Source organism: Anguilla anguilla, chromosome 4 (assembly GCF_013347855.1).
Source record: "Anguilla anguilla isolate fAngAng1 chromosome 4, fAngAng1.pri, whole genome shotgun sequence".
Classification (NCBI taxonomy): Eukaryota; Metazoa; Chordata; class Actinopteri; order Anguilliformes; family Anguillidae; genus Anguilla; species Anguilla anguilla.
Genome location: NC_049204.1, coordinates 2,594,254 through 2,608,897, shown reverse-complemented (window position 1 = coordinate 2,608,897; position 14,644 = coordinate 2,594,254). Strand labels below are relative to the sequence as shown.

The 14,644-nt window shown below is 49.2% G+C and overlaps 1 protein-coding gene across 4 annotated transcripts in view; it reads right to left on the bottom strand.

Annotated features, from left to right (window-relative positions):
* xxylt1 (xyloside xylosyltransferase 1) overlaps positions 1–14,644 on the bottom strand; it is a 50,358-nt gene that overhangs the window by 14,753 nt on the left and 20,961 nt on the right. For all 4 annotated transcript variants that reach the window (XM_035412373.1, XM_035412372.1, XM_035412370.1 and 1 more), the window contains exon 4: positions 8,868–9,000. In XM_035412373.1, coding sequence (XP_035268264.1) covers positions 8,868–9,000 — 133 coding nt within the window. The remainder of the gene's footprint in view (positions 1–8,867; positions 9,001–14,644) is intronic.

Here is a 14,644-nt window from a genome sequence, read left to right as displayed (position 1 = left end):
CTACTGAAAGCACAACATCCTTGATCTTCCTCTTGCACCTGCTTGTACCAATTACATTTTCAACCAAACAAAGGCCTCTCAGTTAGCCACACAGCACTGCATGGCCACGGACTGCAAGCTGCACTATCCACCCCGGTGACCCCACATGAACCCAAGAGAGGCCTTCTCGTCTTCCAATCGGAGGGCTCATCTGTGATACCCACAGCACATACAGCTGGCTGGACTGTAAGCAGATAATCTCAATGGGGGGATAGTCTGATTTCCCTGTGACATGTAAATGCTCCAGTAACGAGGCTGATCCCAACCAAGGCCACATGCTTGTGATTTTCCCCACTCGAGAGCATTTCTGGAAAAACAGAATTACTTTACAGTACTCAGCAGAGTCTCTTAATTCTGAGGGACTAGCACAAAGCGGTTTATAACACACAACCCATTTATGTGGCTGCATATTTACAGAAGCAGTTCGGGTTAAGCACCGTGCACATGGGCACAATGGCAGTGCCTCACTTACGAGTCGAACCTGCAACCTCCGAGTTACGAAACCCACTTCTCTAACTGTTATACTGTATCACGCTGCTGGCCTGACATCAAAGACAGAACCCTTTGGCGAAAACGAAAGAGAAAGGAGGGGTTGAATGCATAATTTTTTTGACTGAAGTTCCCATGACGATTTTCAAAGCGAAACGGTTTCTGGCGAAGATGATGAAACCCGGACTGAAGGTCTGACGTGACACGGCACGCCTGAAAGCTGAAAGAGAGCTCACCTGTCAGTCAGCGGGGGGGGGGGGGGGGTAAAGGTTCGAGACGCAGGGAGGCGAACACTTCCATTAGAGGGAAGCGCCTGTTATCAACGACCGACACGCAGACATCCGCGTAAGCATCAAAACGCCTGATTGCTCTCTTTGGCTTTTATACCCGACAGCGCACTGTCAGCAGCAGACAGACAGACGGACGGAGGGAGGGATGGAAGCCCGTCTCTCGGGTGGGGGGGGGGGGGGGGCATCCCGTGAGAGGTCCTCACAACCTGTGTGTTTTTACACTGTAAAAAAGCTGGTGTAGCGTGGGGGGGGGGGGGGGAAGTCAGCCGGAGGTGGGCCCACCTGTCTCTGCCTTTGTCTCTGAGCAGGTGAAGCGGAGATTAGGGGGCACGAGCCAATCAGCTTTCGGCTCACACACCACAAACAAGAGATCAAAGGGAGACACAGCTGCTCGACACGACTTCGCAAAAACAGGTTCTTCCGTTATCCGCTCAACATTAAACTACCTCAGCCAGCCCAAAATGCTGTCCATTAGACTGAGGTTTAAGGGTGGCGAGGACGTTATGACAGATTAAACAATGGAACAAAGTGAGGAAATTAAACTCTGGGGGAAGTGCGTTGTCCTTGTCATAACATTCGAAGGAATACCTTTGAGGTCAGACAGACCCCCTTTCCTTGTCCAAGTCCTCGTAAGTGCACTACAGCACATTCATCTTCAGTGTGCTGTGTTTGAGGGAAACATGGAGAGCTCAAAGACTGCGCAGTGATGGATTATGTTTGGGTTCATTATTTCATCTCTTTCCCTCTGTACTGCACGCTCGGCTTCTTCTGCGTCAAGCAGGAGAAATTTTCCCCTGACATGGAGAGGGCAAAACGGAAGAGCCAGAAGCCTGGTAATTAAATTCCCTCCCCCCACTAATGAGTTCCCTACTGCCAGTCATTTTCAGAGGAGAACCCACATCCGGAGAATGGAAAGAAGCTAGCGCTTCATTAGGGCACTGGTGTGGGTGGCAGGCAATGTAGATATTGTAGACTGTGATGTCATAATACCGAGGAGTGCTGGCATTGTGATGCCACAGGGCTAAGGGCAGCTGGCTTTGTGACGTCATAGGGCTGAATGCAGCAGGTCATAACCACCCCAACATTATTCCAAACTCCATGCATTTTTTCACTTTCAGTAGAACTCTTTTTAGTTCTTTCTTGTGCACCTCAGAGGTCGCCAAGCAATTCGAAGACAAGCTGCCGCACTTATCCTGACTCAGGGTTCTTTTCTGAAGCAGGTGTGCGTGGCTGTGACAGGGCTTCGGACTGTTTCGGGAGGAAAGCGCAGCTGCAATGAACACAGGTTTCAGGGCTGTGTCAGCACGCACGTCTGGAAGAGAAGCTGGGTCGCCCCCGGCAACAATTACGTGCTCCACCCCAGCAACAGGAGGTGCCCCACCCTAGCAACAGAGCCAGTCCCTGTGTGTATATTTTGTCTTCCCTGTTGACGCAGCAGGGATACAGTCTCTCAAACGCTTGCTGGTGGCTTGATAGTGGCCCCCCCCGCCCCCCCCATGTCAGCACCTCGTTCAGTTTCTGTGAGAAAATGCACCCTCTTCTCAGGACGTCCTACGAGACCTGGCGTTTCTCAAAAGTGCAGAACACAGGAGATGACAGGTTACGTTCGGGACTTTGGGGGATGCCTGCGTCTGGCAACAAACATTTAGGCTGCCGGCACTGGGGTCAATTTCAATTCAGCCAATTTCAGAAAATTAATTGAAATTCAGCTAATTACTTAAAAATTATGGTAACCTTTTTTTCCAATTAATTAGCCTAATTGATTGAATTTCACATTTCCAGAATTTACATTGAGATGTAAATGACCCCCTCAGCCCCAGTGCTGGGCAGTACGGAGGACTGATTGACAGCTCACTCATCCTTCTCCAAGAACAGACTCGGTAACAGAGCTCTGAAAGAGCCTGATTAAAATAACCCAGTTTGACTCACCAGGCAGACCATGAATCCGGACTAACAGGGAACAAAATGGTGGTCAGAACGGTGAGCTCTCCATACAGCAGGGTGATTAATGCTGCAGCAGCAGAGACTCGCACAGCACACAGGCGGGGGGTGGGGGGAGGGGGGGGTAGTTTTATACAACTGCCCCCAAACCAGAGGAACTGCACCATGGAACCATCAGAAAAGCAACACCAGGGATCCACTCTCACACGTACAGTATGGTGCGGAAAACGTGGTGAGTCGCGATTGGGGGGGCGGGGGGGGTGGGGGGTGGGGGTGTGAACAGCAGCTTTGCTTACAGCAGCCTTACCGCCACCAGCAGCCACACGCGCGCCCCTCCGCACCTGACTTCCTGTCTGAGGCGCTGGGCTTAGCGGCTGTCTAGACAGAATGGCGAGGCGGCTCGTTTGGCGTGGGCGGTATAATCACCTGGAGAACGAGGATGGGGGGCGGGGGGTGTGGCTGGGGTGGGGGCGGGGGGGGCCCACTCCATGCAGGTCTGACAGCGTAAAAAAAAACTTTATACAGCTGGGTATTTTACTGGAGCAGCTCAGGACAGGTTAAGGGCACAACGGCAGTGCCCCACTTGGGAATCGAACCTGCAAACTCAATGAGGCAAACCCAGTCCTCTAACCGTACTGCTACACTGCTGGGTGGCACCACTGCCAACTATAGATCATGGCATATAAGACCAATGACCCTGGCAGGGTACAGCGTACTGACCTCATGCCAACCTGAGGAGGGGGTGGGGGGGTTAGGGGGTCTAATCCCATTTAGCTCAGTAACATAAGGGTGCTGGATTCTGGCCCAGCAGAGGGGTAAAGGCGGACCCGGGTGAGGATCTGGAATCGGAAAACGATCCTGCAGGACGGAGTCATACGAAAGTAAAGTTTCACTTCACCTCAGGTCCACGTGATCACTGTTCGGACTGGAGTCCATTTCACAATGGGTCTGCAGGGATTTCCATATGTACCGAGCGTAAAGGGCATTACAGCCATTAAACTCCCAACGAGCTCACAGCACTGCCAGCAGATCAGCACAAAACTCTAATCCCCGTGACGGCGTTGAATTCTGTCAATAAACACTTTAGCAATGCAGCAACATAGCTACAATAAAAACAAATAAAAAATATTCCAGAACATTATATACGCTCGGCTGGGCTCCTATTTCTATTTATTTTTTGGCTCGCGAGGTTAATAATAAATCTGTGAATACACAGCTGACTGCTTCTGAGAGAGCGTTCTGAGAGAGCGTTCTGAGTGAGGGTTCTAAGAGAGGGTTCTGAGTGAGGGTTCTAAGAGAGAGCGTTCTGAGTGACGGTTCTAAGAGAGAGGGTTCTAAGAGAGAGGGTTCTGAGTGAGAGTTCTGAGAAAGGGTTCTGAGAGAGGGTTCTGAGAGAGCGTTCTGAGAGAGGGTTCTGAGTGAGGGTTCTAAGAGAGAGCATTCTGAGTGACGGTTCTGAGAGAGGGTTCTGAGAGAGGGTTCTGAGAGAGGGTTCTAAGAGAGAGGGTTCTAAGAGAGAGGGTTCTGAGTGAGGGTTCTAAGAGAGAGGGTTCTAAGAGAGAGGGTTCTAAGAGAGAGGGTTCTGAGTGAGGGTTCTAAGAGAGAGGGTTCTAAGAGAGAGCGTTCTGAGTGAGGGTTCTAAGAGAGAGGGTTCTAAGAGAGAGGGTTCTGAGTGAGGGTTCTGAGAGAGGGTTCTGAGAGAGGGTTCTGAGTGAGGGTTCTAAGAGAGAGGGTTCTAAGAGAGAGCATTCTGAGTGACGGTTCTGAGAGAGGGTTCTGAGAGAGGGTTCTAAGAGAGAGGGTTCTAAGAGAGAGGGTTCTGAGTGAGGGTTCTAAGAGAGAGGGTTCTAAGAGAGAGGGTTCTAAGAGAGAGGGTTCTGAGTGAGGGTTCTAAGAGAGAGGGTTCTAAGAGAGAGCGTTCTGAGTGAGGGTTCTAAGAGTGAGGGTTCTAAGAGAGAGGGTTCTAAGAGAGAGCGTTCTGAGTGAGGGTTCTAAGAGAGAGGGTTCTAAGAGAGAGGGTTCTGAGTGAGGGTTCTAAGAGAGAGGGTTCTAAGAGAGAGGGTTCTGAGTGAGGGTTCTGAGAGAGGGTTCTGAGAGAGGGTTCTGAGTGAGGGTTCTAAGAGAGAGGGTTCTAAGAGAGAGCATTCTGAGTGACGGTTCTGAGAGAGGGTTCTGAGAGAGGGTTCTAAGAGAGAGGGTTCTAAGAGAGAGGGTTCTGAGTGAGGGTTCTAAGAGAGAGGGTTCTAAGAGAGAGGGTTCTAAGAGAGAGGGTTCTGAGTGAGGGTTCTAAGAGAGAGGGTTCTAAGAGAGAGCGTTCTGAGTGAGGGTTCTAAGAGAGAGGGTTCTAAGAGAGAGGGTTCTGAGTGAGGGTTCTGAGAGAGAGTTCTGAGAGAGAGGGTTCTAAGAGAGAGGGTTCTGAGTGAGAGGGTTCTGAGAGAGAGGGTTCTAAGAGAGAGGGTTCTGAGTGAGAGGGTTCTAAGAGAGAGGGTTCTAAGAGAGAGCATTCTGAGTGACGGTTCTGAGAGAGGGTTCTGAGAGAGGGTTCTAAGAGAGAGGGTTCTAAGAGAGAGGGTTCTGAGTGAGGGTTCTAAGAGAGAGGGTTCTAAGAGAGAGGGTTCTAAGAGAGAGGGTTCTGAGTGAGGGTTCTAAGAGAGAGGGTTCTAAGAGAGAGCGTTCTGAGTGAGGGTTCTAAGAGAGAGGGTTCTAAGAGAGAGGGTTCTGAGTGAGGGTTCTGAGAGAGAGTTCTGAGAGAGAGGGTTCTAAGAGAGAGGGTTCTGAGTGAGAGGGTTCTGAGAGAGAGGGTTCTAAGAGAGAGGGTTCTGAGTGAGAGGGTTCTGAGAGAGAGGGTTCTAAGAGAGAGGGTTCTGAGTGAGAGGGTTATGAGTGAGGGTTCTGAGTGAGGATTCTGAGCGAGCATTCTGAGAGAGCGGGTTCTGAGTGAGGGTTCTGAGTGAGGGTTCTGAGAGAGGGTTGTGAGAGAGCGAGTGCAGAGTGTACTGGACTTGTGCAGAGGAGTTGGACCAGGGCTGGGGTTCCCTACGGCAGAGAAGTGGGTTCTTTTGGGGAAGTGGGTTCAGCTTCTGTTAGGACTCTTAATTCCTGTCGTCCTCAGCCTCCCTAGACACCTCTCTATCCCTCTCTCCTCTCCCTCTCTCTCTCATTCTCTCTCCCTCCCTCTTGCTCTCTCTACCTCTCCCTTCCTCCCTCTCGTTCTCTCTCTCTCTGTCTCTCTCTCTTTCCCTCCCTCCCTCCTTCCCTCTCATTCCTACTGTCTCTCTCGCCCCCCTCTCTCTCTCTCTCGTTCTCTCTCTCTCTTGGCAGGCAGGGGAACGCAGGACAGGAATCAAACCTCTTTTACTGCACGTTTTATGGAGCGAAACAAACGGCGGACAATTTTTAAAAATTAATTCTCAGGCTGCCTTTTCACGTAACGAGAACCAAACATAAATTATTAATCCCGCTGAACGCTCTGTGAGGAGAGGCACAGGAGACGATAATTTTGATACATTACACGATATTAAGTTCACTTAGCCGAAGCCGTTATACACAGAGAGTTACAATGCAGGAGAAAATAAGAGCATTTGCCCAGATATGTGATAAGCACATATATCTCTGTCACCATCCCCTGTCCCTGCAAAAGTTTATATGACCCCCTGGGGGGGTGGATTCTATCCGTCAGTCACCCACAGCCACCCCCCCCCCCCCCACGAGAGCATGGAACACTGGGCTGACATAAACAAATCTGTGTTCTTTTTCAGTTTGAACACACACACACACGCACACGCACATGCACGCACACTCACCTCACATACACTCACACACACTCACACACACACACACACACACAGAAGAATGAGAGGGAGAAGCAGTGTGGAAAGCCCCAGACTCAGGGCCCAGGGCGGAAGTGTCGGAAGGCCAAACGTTAAACAGGAAATCGGAACGGACACTTCCTGCGGCTGCAGAGGCCAGACGGAGAGAGGTCGGCCTGACCGTGACATTTCAGCCGCGCCATGGCAACTGGTGGCCCGCGTACCCCCCCGAGCCACATGCTGGAGAGGGTTCGTTTGGGACCCCCAGGCTGGATCCGGCACAGACACACTCCCCTCAGGAGCAGCATTATCGTTACCTCACACGCCCCTCATCTGGGGTAGGAGCCAACACCCGGGCTCGGCCAAAGATGGTGCACAACGCAAGATGCAAATGTTGCAGCGAAAGCCAACGAAGAAGCCAACGAGCGGGCACAACATTTCATTTCAGTCTCACCGCTCTCTCTCTCTCCCTCTCTGCACACCTGCACTCCTGGACTCACAGAGACACTCACCTGCGTACAGTATTCTGCCACTTCTCTCGTTTTTAGTGATGAACTGCACACTAAAAAACTGTGCTTTTTCCCTTCCGAGAAATGTGCCACGTCAAGAGAGTTCAGGAGTTAAAACTACACCAATCTAAATGCATAAATGAATACAAATAAGGGCTTGCCAGACCACTATGACTGAAATATCACTGTCAATATGTACATTATACCCAGGTTCCATACTGGCATCACAAAGACATTGTGCTCAAACACACAACTTCAGGACGGCAGGAGAACGGGCCTTCATATCCACCCTATCAGCAACGGCGTACGAACACGTGCACCTCTGACCTTCATTATTTATTATTTACTCACTACACATTCAGCAGCCCGGGTGTGATTAGCATAAGCCAAGGTCAGAGCGAGCGAGCGAGCGAACGCACTGAGGGCTAATCGGCGTTAATGGCAGCGCGCAGAAATGCGCTTATGGAAATCCGCGCTGAGCGTTTCTGAAGGATTTGCGCTGCGTTCAGCAGGGGGAAGACGAGCGGAAAGAGAGAGAGAGAGAGAGAGAGCAGGCTCGCATTAACAGGGTCCGGGAGGAGGTGAAGAGCTCGGGGTGGGGTTAAGGCCACGGAATCAGCTGTGCAGCTGGCTCTACCGCCCCCTAGGGGACACCAGAAGCATTACACGCCTCGTCTGACTGCACATTTCTGTCTGGTTGACCAAATTCCCTCATCCTCACAAGTAGAGGGGAAAAGAAAAAAAAAGACAAGGCAACTCGAGCAAAGCAAAGCTGTATCGACAATTTGTACAGTTTGTGCTCGCTGAGATTTTTTGGCAAGAACTCCCGAATATTTCTTGAGATTTTTTTTGTAAAGGGTAAAAGACAAAAGGAAATGCTTTGCTGACAGCGCTGAGGGTTGTCTCTCACACCAGGGAGAAGGAGCAGAGCGCATTTTTAACAGGAGTGGATTTCTGCGCGGTCCGCACAGTCAGAGCGCCCCAGAGTCACGAACACGCGCCCCAGGGACCTGAGGGAACGGAGCAGACCCCCGGCCCACCCGAGAGGGACGCGCGTCGGGCTCTAAACTCAATTAAAACCGGTTAAAACTCAATTAAAACCGGTAACTGCACTGAGCCTCGGGCCATTTGCATTTACGCTGACGTGCGCATTTTCTATTTTTTTCAAAGAATAAACTGACAGGCACCGCCAGAGGGAATGTCACTGAAGCCCCCCCCCCCCCCCCAAACCTTCCCCCCACTTCATGCTGACAGTTTTTGAAGCGGCTGAAGCCCACAGGTGCTCCGGCGGGACGCCATGGCGGGGCATCGAGCACGGAGACGGGGGGCGTTTAAGGAACGCGCTGCAGACGGAAAAGTGCTGCAGTCGTGCAGTGCTGACAGGGTGAGATTTAGGGATGTGTTCAGGGTGGAACTGGCATGCTTAAGCAGTGTTTTGCCTATGGCACCACAGCGTTAATACAGCTAAGGGTGCACCCACCAGCCCTCTTGCACAGCTACCTTGGGACATAAACCCCCACCCCCCTACACTGTACTTACCTGTGTAAGGTGTACTTCTACGCAAATGAGTGTGGGGTATGCCTGAGCACACCTGAGTGTCAGGTATACCTGTGCACACCAGAGTGTGGGGTATACCTGTGCGTACCTGAGTGTGGGGTATACCTGTGCGTACCTGAGTGTCAGGTATACCTGTGCACACCTGAGTGTGGGGTATACCTGTGCGTACCTGAGTGTGGGGTATACCTGTGCGTACCTGAATGCACCTGTATGCACCTGAATGTGAAACGTACCTGTACACCGGCTGCAGCTCGGGGCCGATTCCGATCACAGCTCCGGGCGGGAAGTGGGAGAATTCCTGAAACAGATCCCGGATGTTGCTCCGGAACTTCAGGTCCAGGTCCAGCTGCACGATGCGCTTCATTTCTGGGCGGGGAAAAAAAAAAACAGCAGAGAGAGAGAGGGACCGTGTCCCAATCAGCGCACTCGCCTACTATTGAGTACACATGCTAAGTACACTGGATGCGAGAGTTATTAAGTGGGCGAAATGTCCTCTAAATGTAGTGAAAATACCAGGATAATGTCCTTATTTCCAGGGGTTGAGTACACTTGAGAGCATAATATTCAGGAAGTAAAAAAACATTTTGGCCCCATGAATACGATGTGCAGCTTCGCTTTATAAACGAGGCACAGCTTAGCTGATGTTTCCTTTCAACAACAACAACAGCCACACATCAGCCTGGTCGCACAAGGACGGGACGTCTCGTGACAATTCCACAGCACGGTTGGAAAACAGCATGGGGATATTTCTTGCATTCTTCCCATTGCATACTAAAACGTGCGCACTACACAGTATGCAGTATGCTTAGTAGACAGTACATACTTTAAGAACGCAGCAGTTAGGAGGCTGATTTGAACACAGCCAGTGACCGAGTGGGGGTTGGGTCGGTGGGGGGGTCAACATGATTGACAGCTCTGCTAGCCAATGTGCTGACTGGGATCAGGATCTTTGGCAAGCGGCTCTGTCACAATGAAAAAGCACAAACTACATTCTGACGCTAGCATTACCGGGCTACATACTGCTCACATAATGCGGCTGTCCCAGAAAGAACAGGGTACGGATGAGGCTAAGCTGCTGGCCGACGGACAATGGGGCTGACTGACAAGCCAGGACAGCGCGAGCGCGCTGCCAATGGGCCAGGCTACACTCTGTCCAAACAGGCTGTGAAAACAGACCCCAATCTGCCTTTCAGCCCGTTTTGCTCCTCTCCAAACAAGGATGTCCCCAACACAAAGCCAAGGAACATGACGCCATTGCCAATAAAAAAAAAGAACAAAGCAGCCATCAACATTTTGTTGATACTAACATGACGACATGCACAGGCCATCTACAAAAAAAAATGATTATGCAAGTGAATTTTCATTGACAAACCTCTGACAAATGAGTCATAGCCACACTGACTCTGGCTCTTAGTTTAAAAGGGGGTGGTCCAGTTTCTGTGGTTTTTAAAAAATATTTCAGTTTTTAGAGTACGTATCTCAGTGGCACGCACACACAAGTCTGTGAAGACCTGATTGCTATGGAGCATTTATCTATCATCGCTGTAAAAGCAACTTCTAAGTCACTTGAAGTGCGCACACTTGCTTAAGATCAAAATGCCCTACACTCCCACTGTAATGCTGAAATGCTAGCTGGTTATCAGTAAGTTCTGCAAGTACCCAAGATATCCTTCACACCACACAAAGACTGTCTGGTCCAATCAAAAACACACACTGAAACTGATAATAATGGCAATCTTTAAAAACAATAAATAAAAAAAATCTCCAGAAAAACCCATCCCATTTAAACAGACAGACAGTTTTGGCCATTTGCTCAGGAAGCGTGAAGGCGAATGCTTTCTAGGTGTTGCTGTATGGGTGCAGGGACAGCCCAGCATTATTACAGGGAGAAGCTTCCGGAAGGTTCAGGAAGGCAGAGCAGAGGCGAGACTCGGGTTCCCGTGAGCACATGGCTGCGCTGGACCAAGGGCTGTTTTGATTGGCCGGCTGGTTGACCGGTTGACTCGACTCATTTCACAAACAAAAATGGCCGCCGCCACTGAGGCAGAGCCAAAACAGGTCAAACCAGGCCAAACCAAGCCAAACCAGGTCAAACCAAGCCAAACCAGGGCAAACCAAGCCAAACCAGGTCAAACCAAGCCAAACCAGGTCAGACCAGGGCAAACCAAGCCAAACCAGGCCACACCAGGGCAAACCAAGCCAAACCAGGCCACACCAGGGCAAACCAAGCCAAACCAGGCCACACCAGGTTATATCAGGCCAGACCAGGGGAAACCAAGCCAAACCAGGCCAGACCAGGCCAAACCAGGTCAAACCTGTTTTGCTACAGGTTTGGTGGCAGTGGGGGCAAGATAAAAAAATCTCTGGATGGACCTCTGGCAAACCCCATGAGTCAGATCAGAACAAACCTCTATGTTAATGCCATATACTGAAAATATAGTAAATTAAATATATTATCTACGTATTACAGAACTTCATAATATATGAACAAATACTCTAATTATTGTTTTATTCAAACAAATGCACAAAAATGAAATGTTTATATTTTTGAACTTCACACATATTTAAAATATATTGTATATTCGGTTTCAGTAACGGAACATCAATTCTCTTGTACATAAAATATTAAAAAATTTAGAGGGTCATAAAATTCATAAAAATCTATTTTATGCAGCGGTTTGGCTACAACAACAGCAAAAACAAAACAGCCAAACTTATGGCACTGCTGAACGGATTTCCGCGAAACAGATCAGTACGGTTTACGAGCGCATATTTCAGCAGGAGTTTAACTGCCGCTTTCAGGTCGTTCTGGAAAGGCGCCCCAAACCATGGACAGCGTCATCCGAAACGGCTCACAGTACAGAGCTGAGGTCGTCGTCGCCCGTCAAGAAATAAAAAACGGTCAGCTCGCTAACTTGGTTAAGCTTCCGGATCTTTCCCTGCAGCGGGGAGTAGGTTACAGGAGACTGCAGACCGCTGTTGCACTGACCTCGTCTCGAAGCTTGACAACAATGCCACGCACGAACCGATCCGGGTTGAGCCGGCTCCCGATGTAGGTCAGCATCGTTACTTAGCCCATTTCGGAGCTGGCCGTATACTGCAGCCTATACAGAGATCGTGTGCGCAGGTTTGCGCGTAGGTAGCCTACGCAAAAACTAGGTTAAAACGTCCTCTGGACACTGCCATACACACATTAAGATGCTATTTAGACACCGATTCAGAACTCTAAAATTGCATTGAATTTTCGTTTGGTACATGAAGCGTTCAAATTAGAGTGCTTGCTGGAACTGTACTTCACTAAAAACCGAAAACCGCGCAGTGTGAAATCCAACGAAGAGGGCCTTGCGTGCAAACTCTGGGTTGGCTGAGGGCTTTGGCCATTTCAATATTTTCCCAGATTTCTGTTCATTGTTAGAGTTCTTGGGCAGTGACAAACTGCTAACAGTCATGAAAAAATAGCTTTTCATTGATGCGATGTGTCAAAAAAAAAAACAAAAAAAAAAAACAAGAGCCACAAATCTAGCCTACACTGGGCAAAATTTATTGGGCAGCAGCGAGAGCAGGATCGTTTATTTAATCAACCCACAAACAAACAGCTGGTGACTTTCAGCGCACCGGAGTTGCTTATAGCTCAGTTTTATCGCAGACGTCAGATGTCACCATTTTATACGTTATTCAGCAGGGTTGTAAAATGTAGAAAGCAAATAAAAGTACATAAATAAATAACATGATATGGGCGCATTGGTAGAAAAAGAATCAATAAAAGAAGCGGGGAACTTGCAACCCAAAAATACCACTAATCGGATCCAGCCCACCTCCGGATAAAACATATACTTGAACTGAGATTAGAAAAGTATACGTTTATTTGAACGTAGTGCAAAGTGCTCAAGTCCAAAAATTAAATAAAAAAGTGGATTAAAGTAAACATGCAGATTTGCCCTGTCTGCTACTGATTATATATGTGTAACGAATGAAAAACATCATGCAACATTAGATTCATTTAGAATCTTCATTCAGATCCTCTGGAGAAACATCTTATTAATATAATTAATAGGGCCAGATCTGGCTAACGGCATTTCTCTCATCAGCACGTAAAGATCGAACTTCACAAATCACCAAAGCACATTCACTGCACTAACCAAGAATCAAAATACGCATTCTGAACACACAGAGATTACACCCACAACAAGGCCAAAGACAATCCCTGATTGAGAGAGCTTTATCTGTTCATAAAGTGACACGTTGTCACTTTATGAACAGATAACAGTTTTGGAGAAAAATGTAATTTTCCCTGTTTGTTTTTCTGATGGATGCTGTCCTCCCTCCCTCTCTCATCTTACTGATATAAACTTCAAACAGACAGAACAAACAAGGCACGGGAGAACATTTCACTCTGTACCGCACAAACTGTGTTTTTTTTTTAAACACAAAACAAGGGGCTCAGCACAATCCATTCGGTTTTTGTAACGGATTAGCAAATTCTTGAGATAACACCAACAACCTCGCTAACAAACAGGCGGCAGAGGGAACACAAACACGCGCAAGCCGGAGCTGCCCCACTTCGCTCGGCTAAATCGGTAAATGCCGGTAAATGTGCCGCATGCAGGGCTCGATAATCCCTTCTGCGGCGAAAAAAAAAAAAAAAAAAAAACAGAAAACAAACGGCTCAAAATCGGCTCTGAGGGAAGCTGCCTGTGACCCTGGGATACTGTGATATCAGCCGGGATCTGAAGCTGGTCTAAGCTCAGTTTAAAATGGCAGGCCCCCGTTATATGTACTCAGACCCTCTTCCCAACAGAGGGGTCGAAGGTCACAACAAAACCAACTCCTGGACCTGCTCCACTCAGGGAAAACGGAAGAGGGACAGGAGGAAGGTGCCGTCACTTTTTTTTTGTACATGAAAACCAGAGAGCAGCTCAACCAATCACGGAGCATGTTGGCAATAAGAAGCGGAACAATGCCAACACTGATTGGTGGATGCTGTCTGGCTGCGCCCCTGGGATGCATTATCCAGGCAGTCCAGGTTCAAGTCCAGCAGCAGCGAGGCGTACAGTAGAACACACGCAGTCACAATGCCTGCCAGGCTTACGGGTGCTGTGTACCAAACACCTCAATTACAAACTGACTGAGCGAACCCCAAATCGTGCGGTAAAGCTGGGATGCCCCGCCCTGCCCCACCCACCCCCACCCCCACCCCCACCTCTCTCCATGACAGCCCTGGCTTGGTTGACAACTCTGCTGTTGTCAACCACTGCCCAATACCGCGAAACAGCGACAGGGCGGGGAAGGGGGGTTACAGTCATTGAAGGAACTGCATGTGGTGGCGGGGGCCCAGCAGTTACTGTGGTTAGGGGTGTACCCCGAAACAAACTCACAGTTACTGTGGTTAGGGGTGTACCACGACCCAAAAACACACAGTTACTGTGCTGTCCTGAAGCGGACCCAAGATATCTGAAGAGGTAAGATTTGCAGAAAAATGTCAGCATTAAACAGAAAATTAAACAAGTTATTTTGTTGTGCATTTCTCGACACAATGACGCTTGCATTGACAAAATAACAGTGTGGGACGTATAGAAAACACCCCCCATCCGAAAAACATACAGGCGACAGATACAGGTGTTGTCTCTGCACACCCCTCCCAGTATCACCTGATACAGTAAGCCTCCTCTTTGTGGGGATCTGAGACTGACAGAGCTCTGTGAACGCACGTTAGCACTGTTAGCAGATTCACCTGCTCATCACTCGATCCGTCACCTGCTCATCTCTCGATCTGTCACCTGCTCATCTCTCGATCCGTCACCTGCTCATCTCTAGATCCTTCAGCTGCTCATCTCTCGACCCTTCAGCTGCTCATCTCTAGATCCGTCACCTGCTCATCTCTAGATCCTTCAGCTGCTCATCTCTCGATCCTTCAGCTGCTCATCTCTCGATCCTTCAGCTGCTCATCTCTCGATCCTTCACCTGCTCATCTCTCGATCCTTCACCTGCTCATCTCTCGATCCTTCACCTG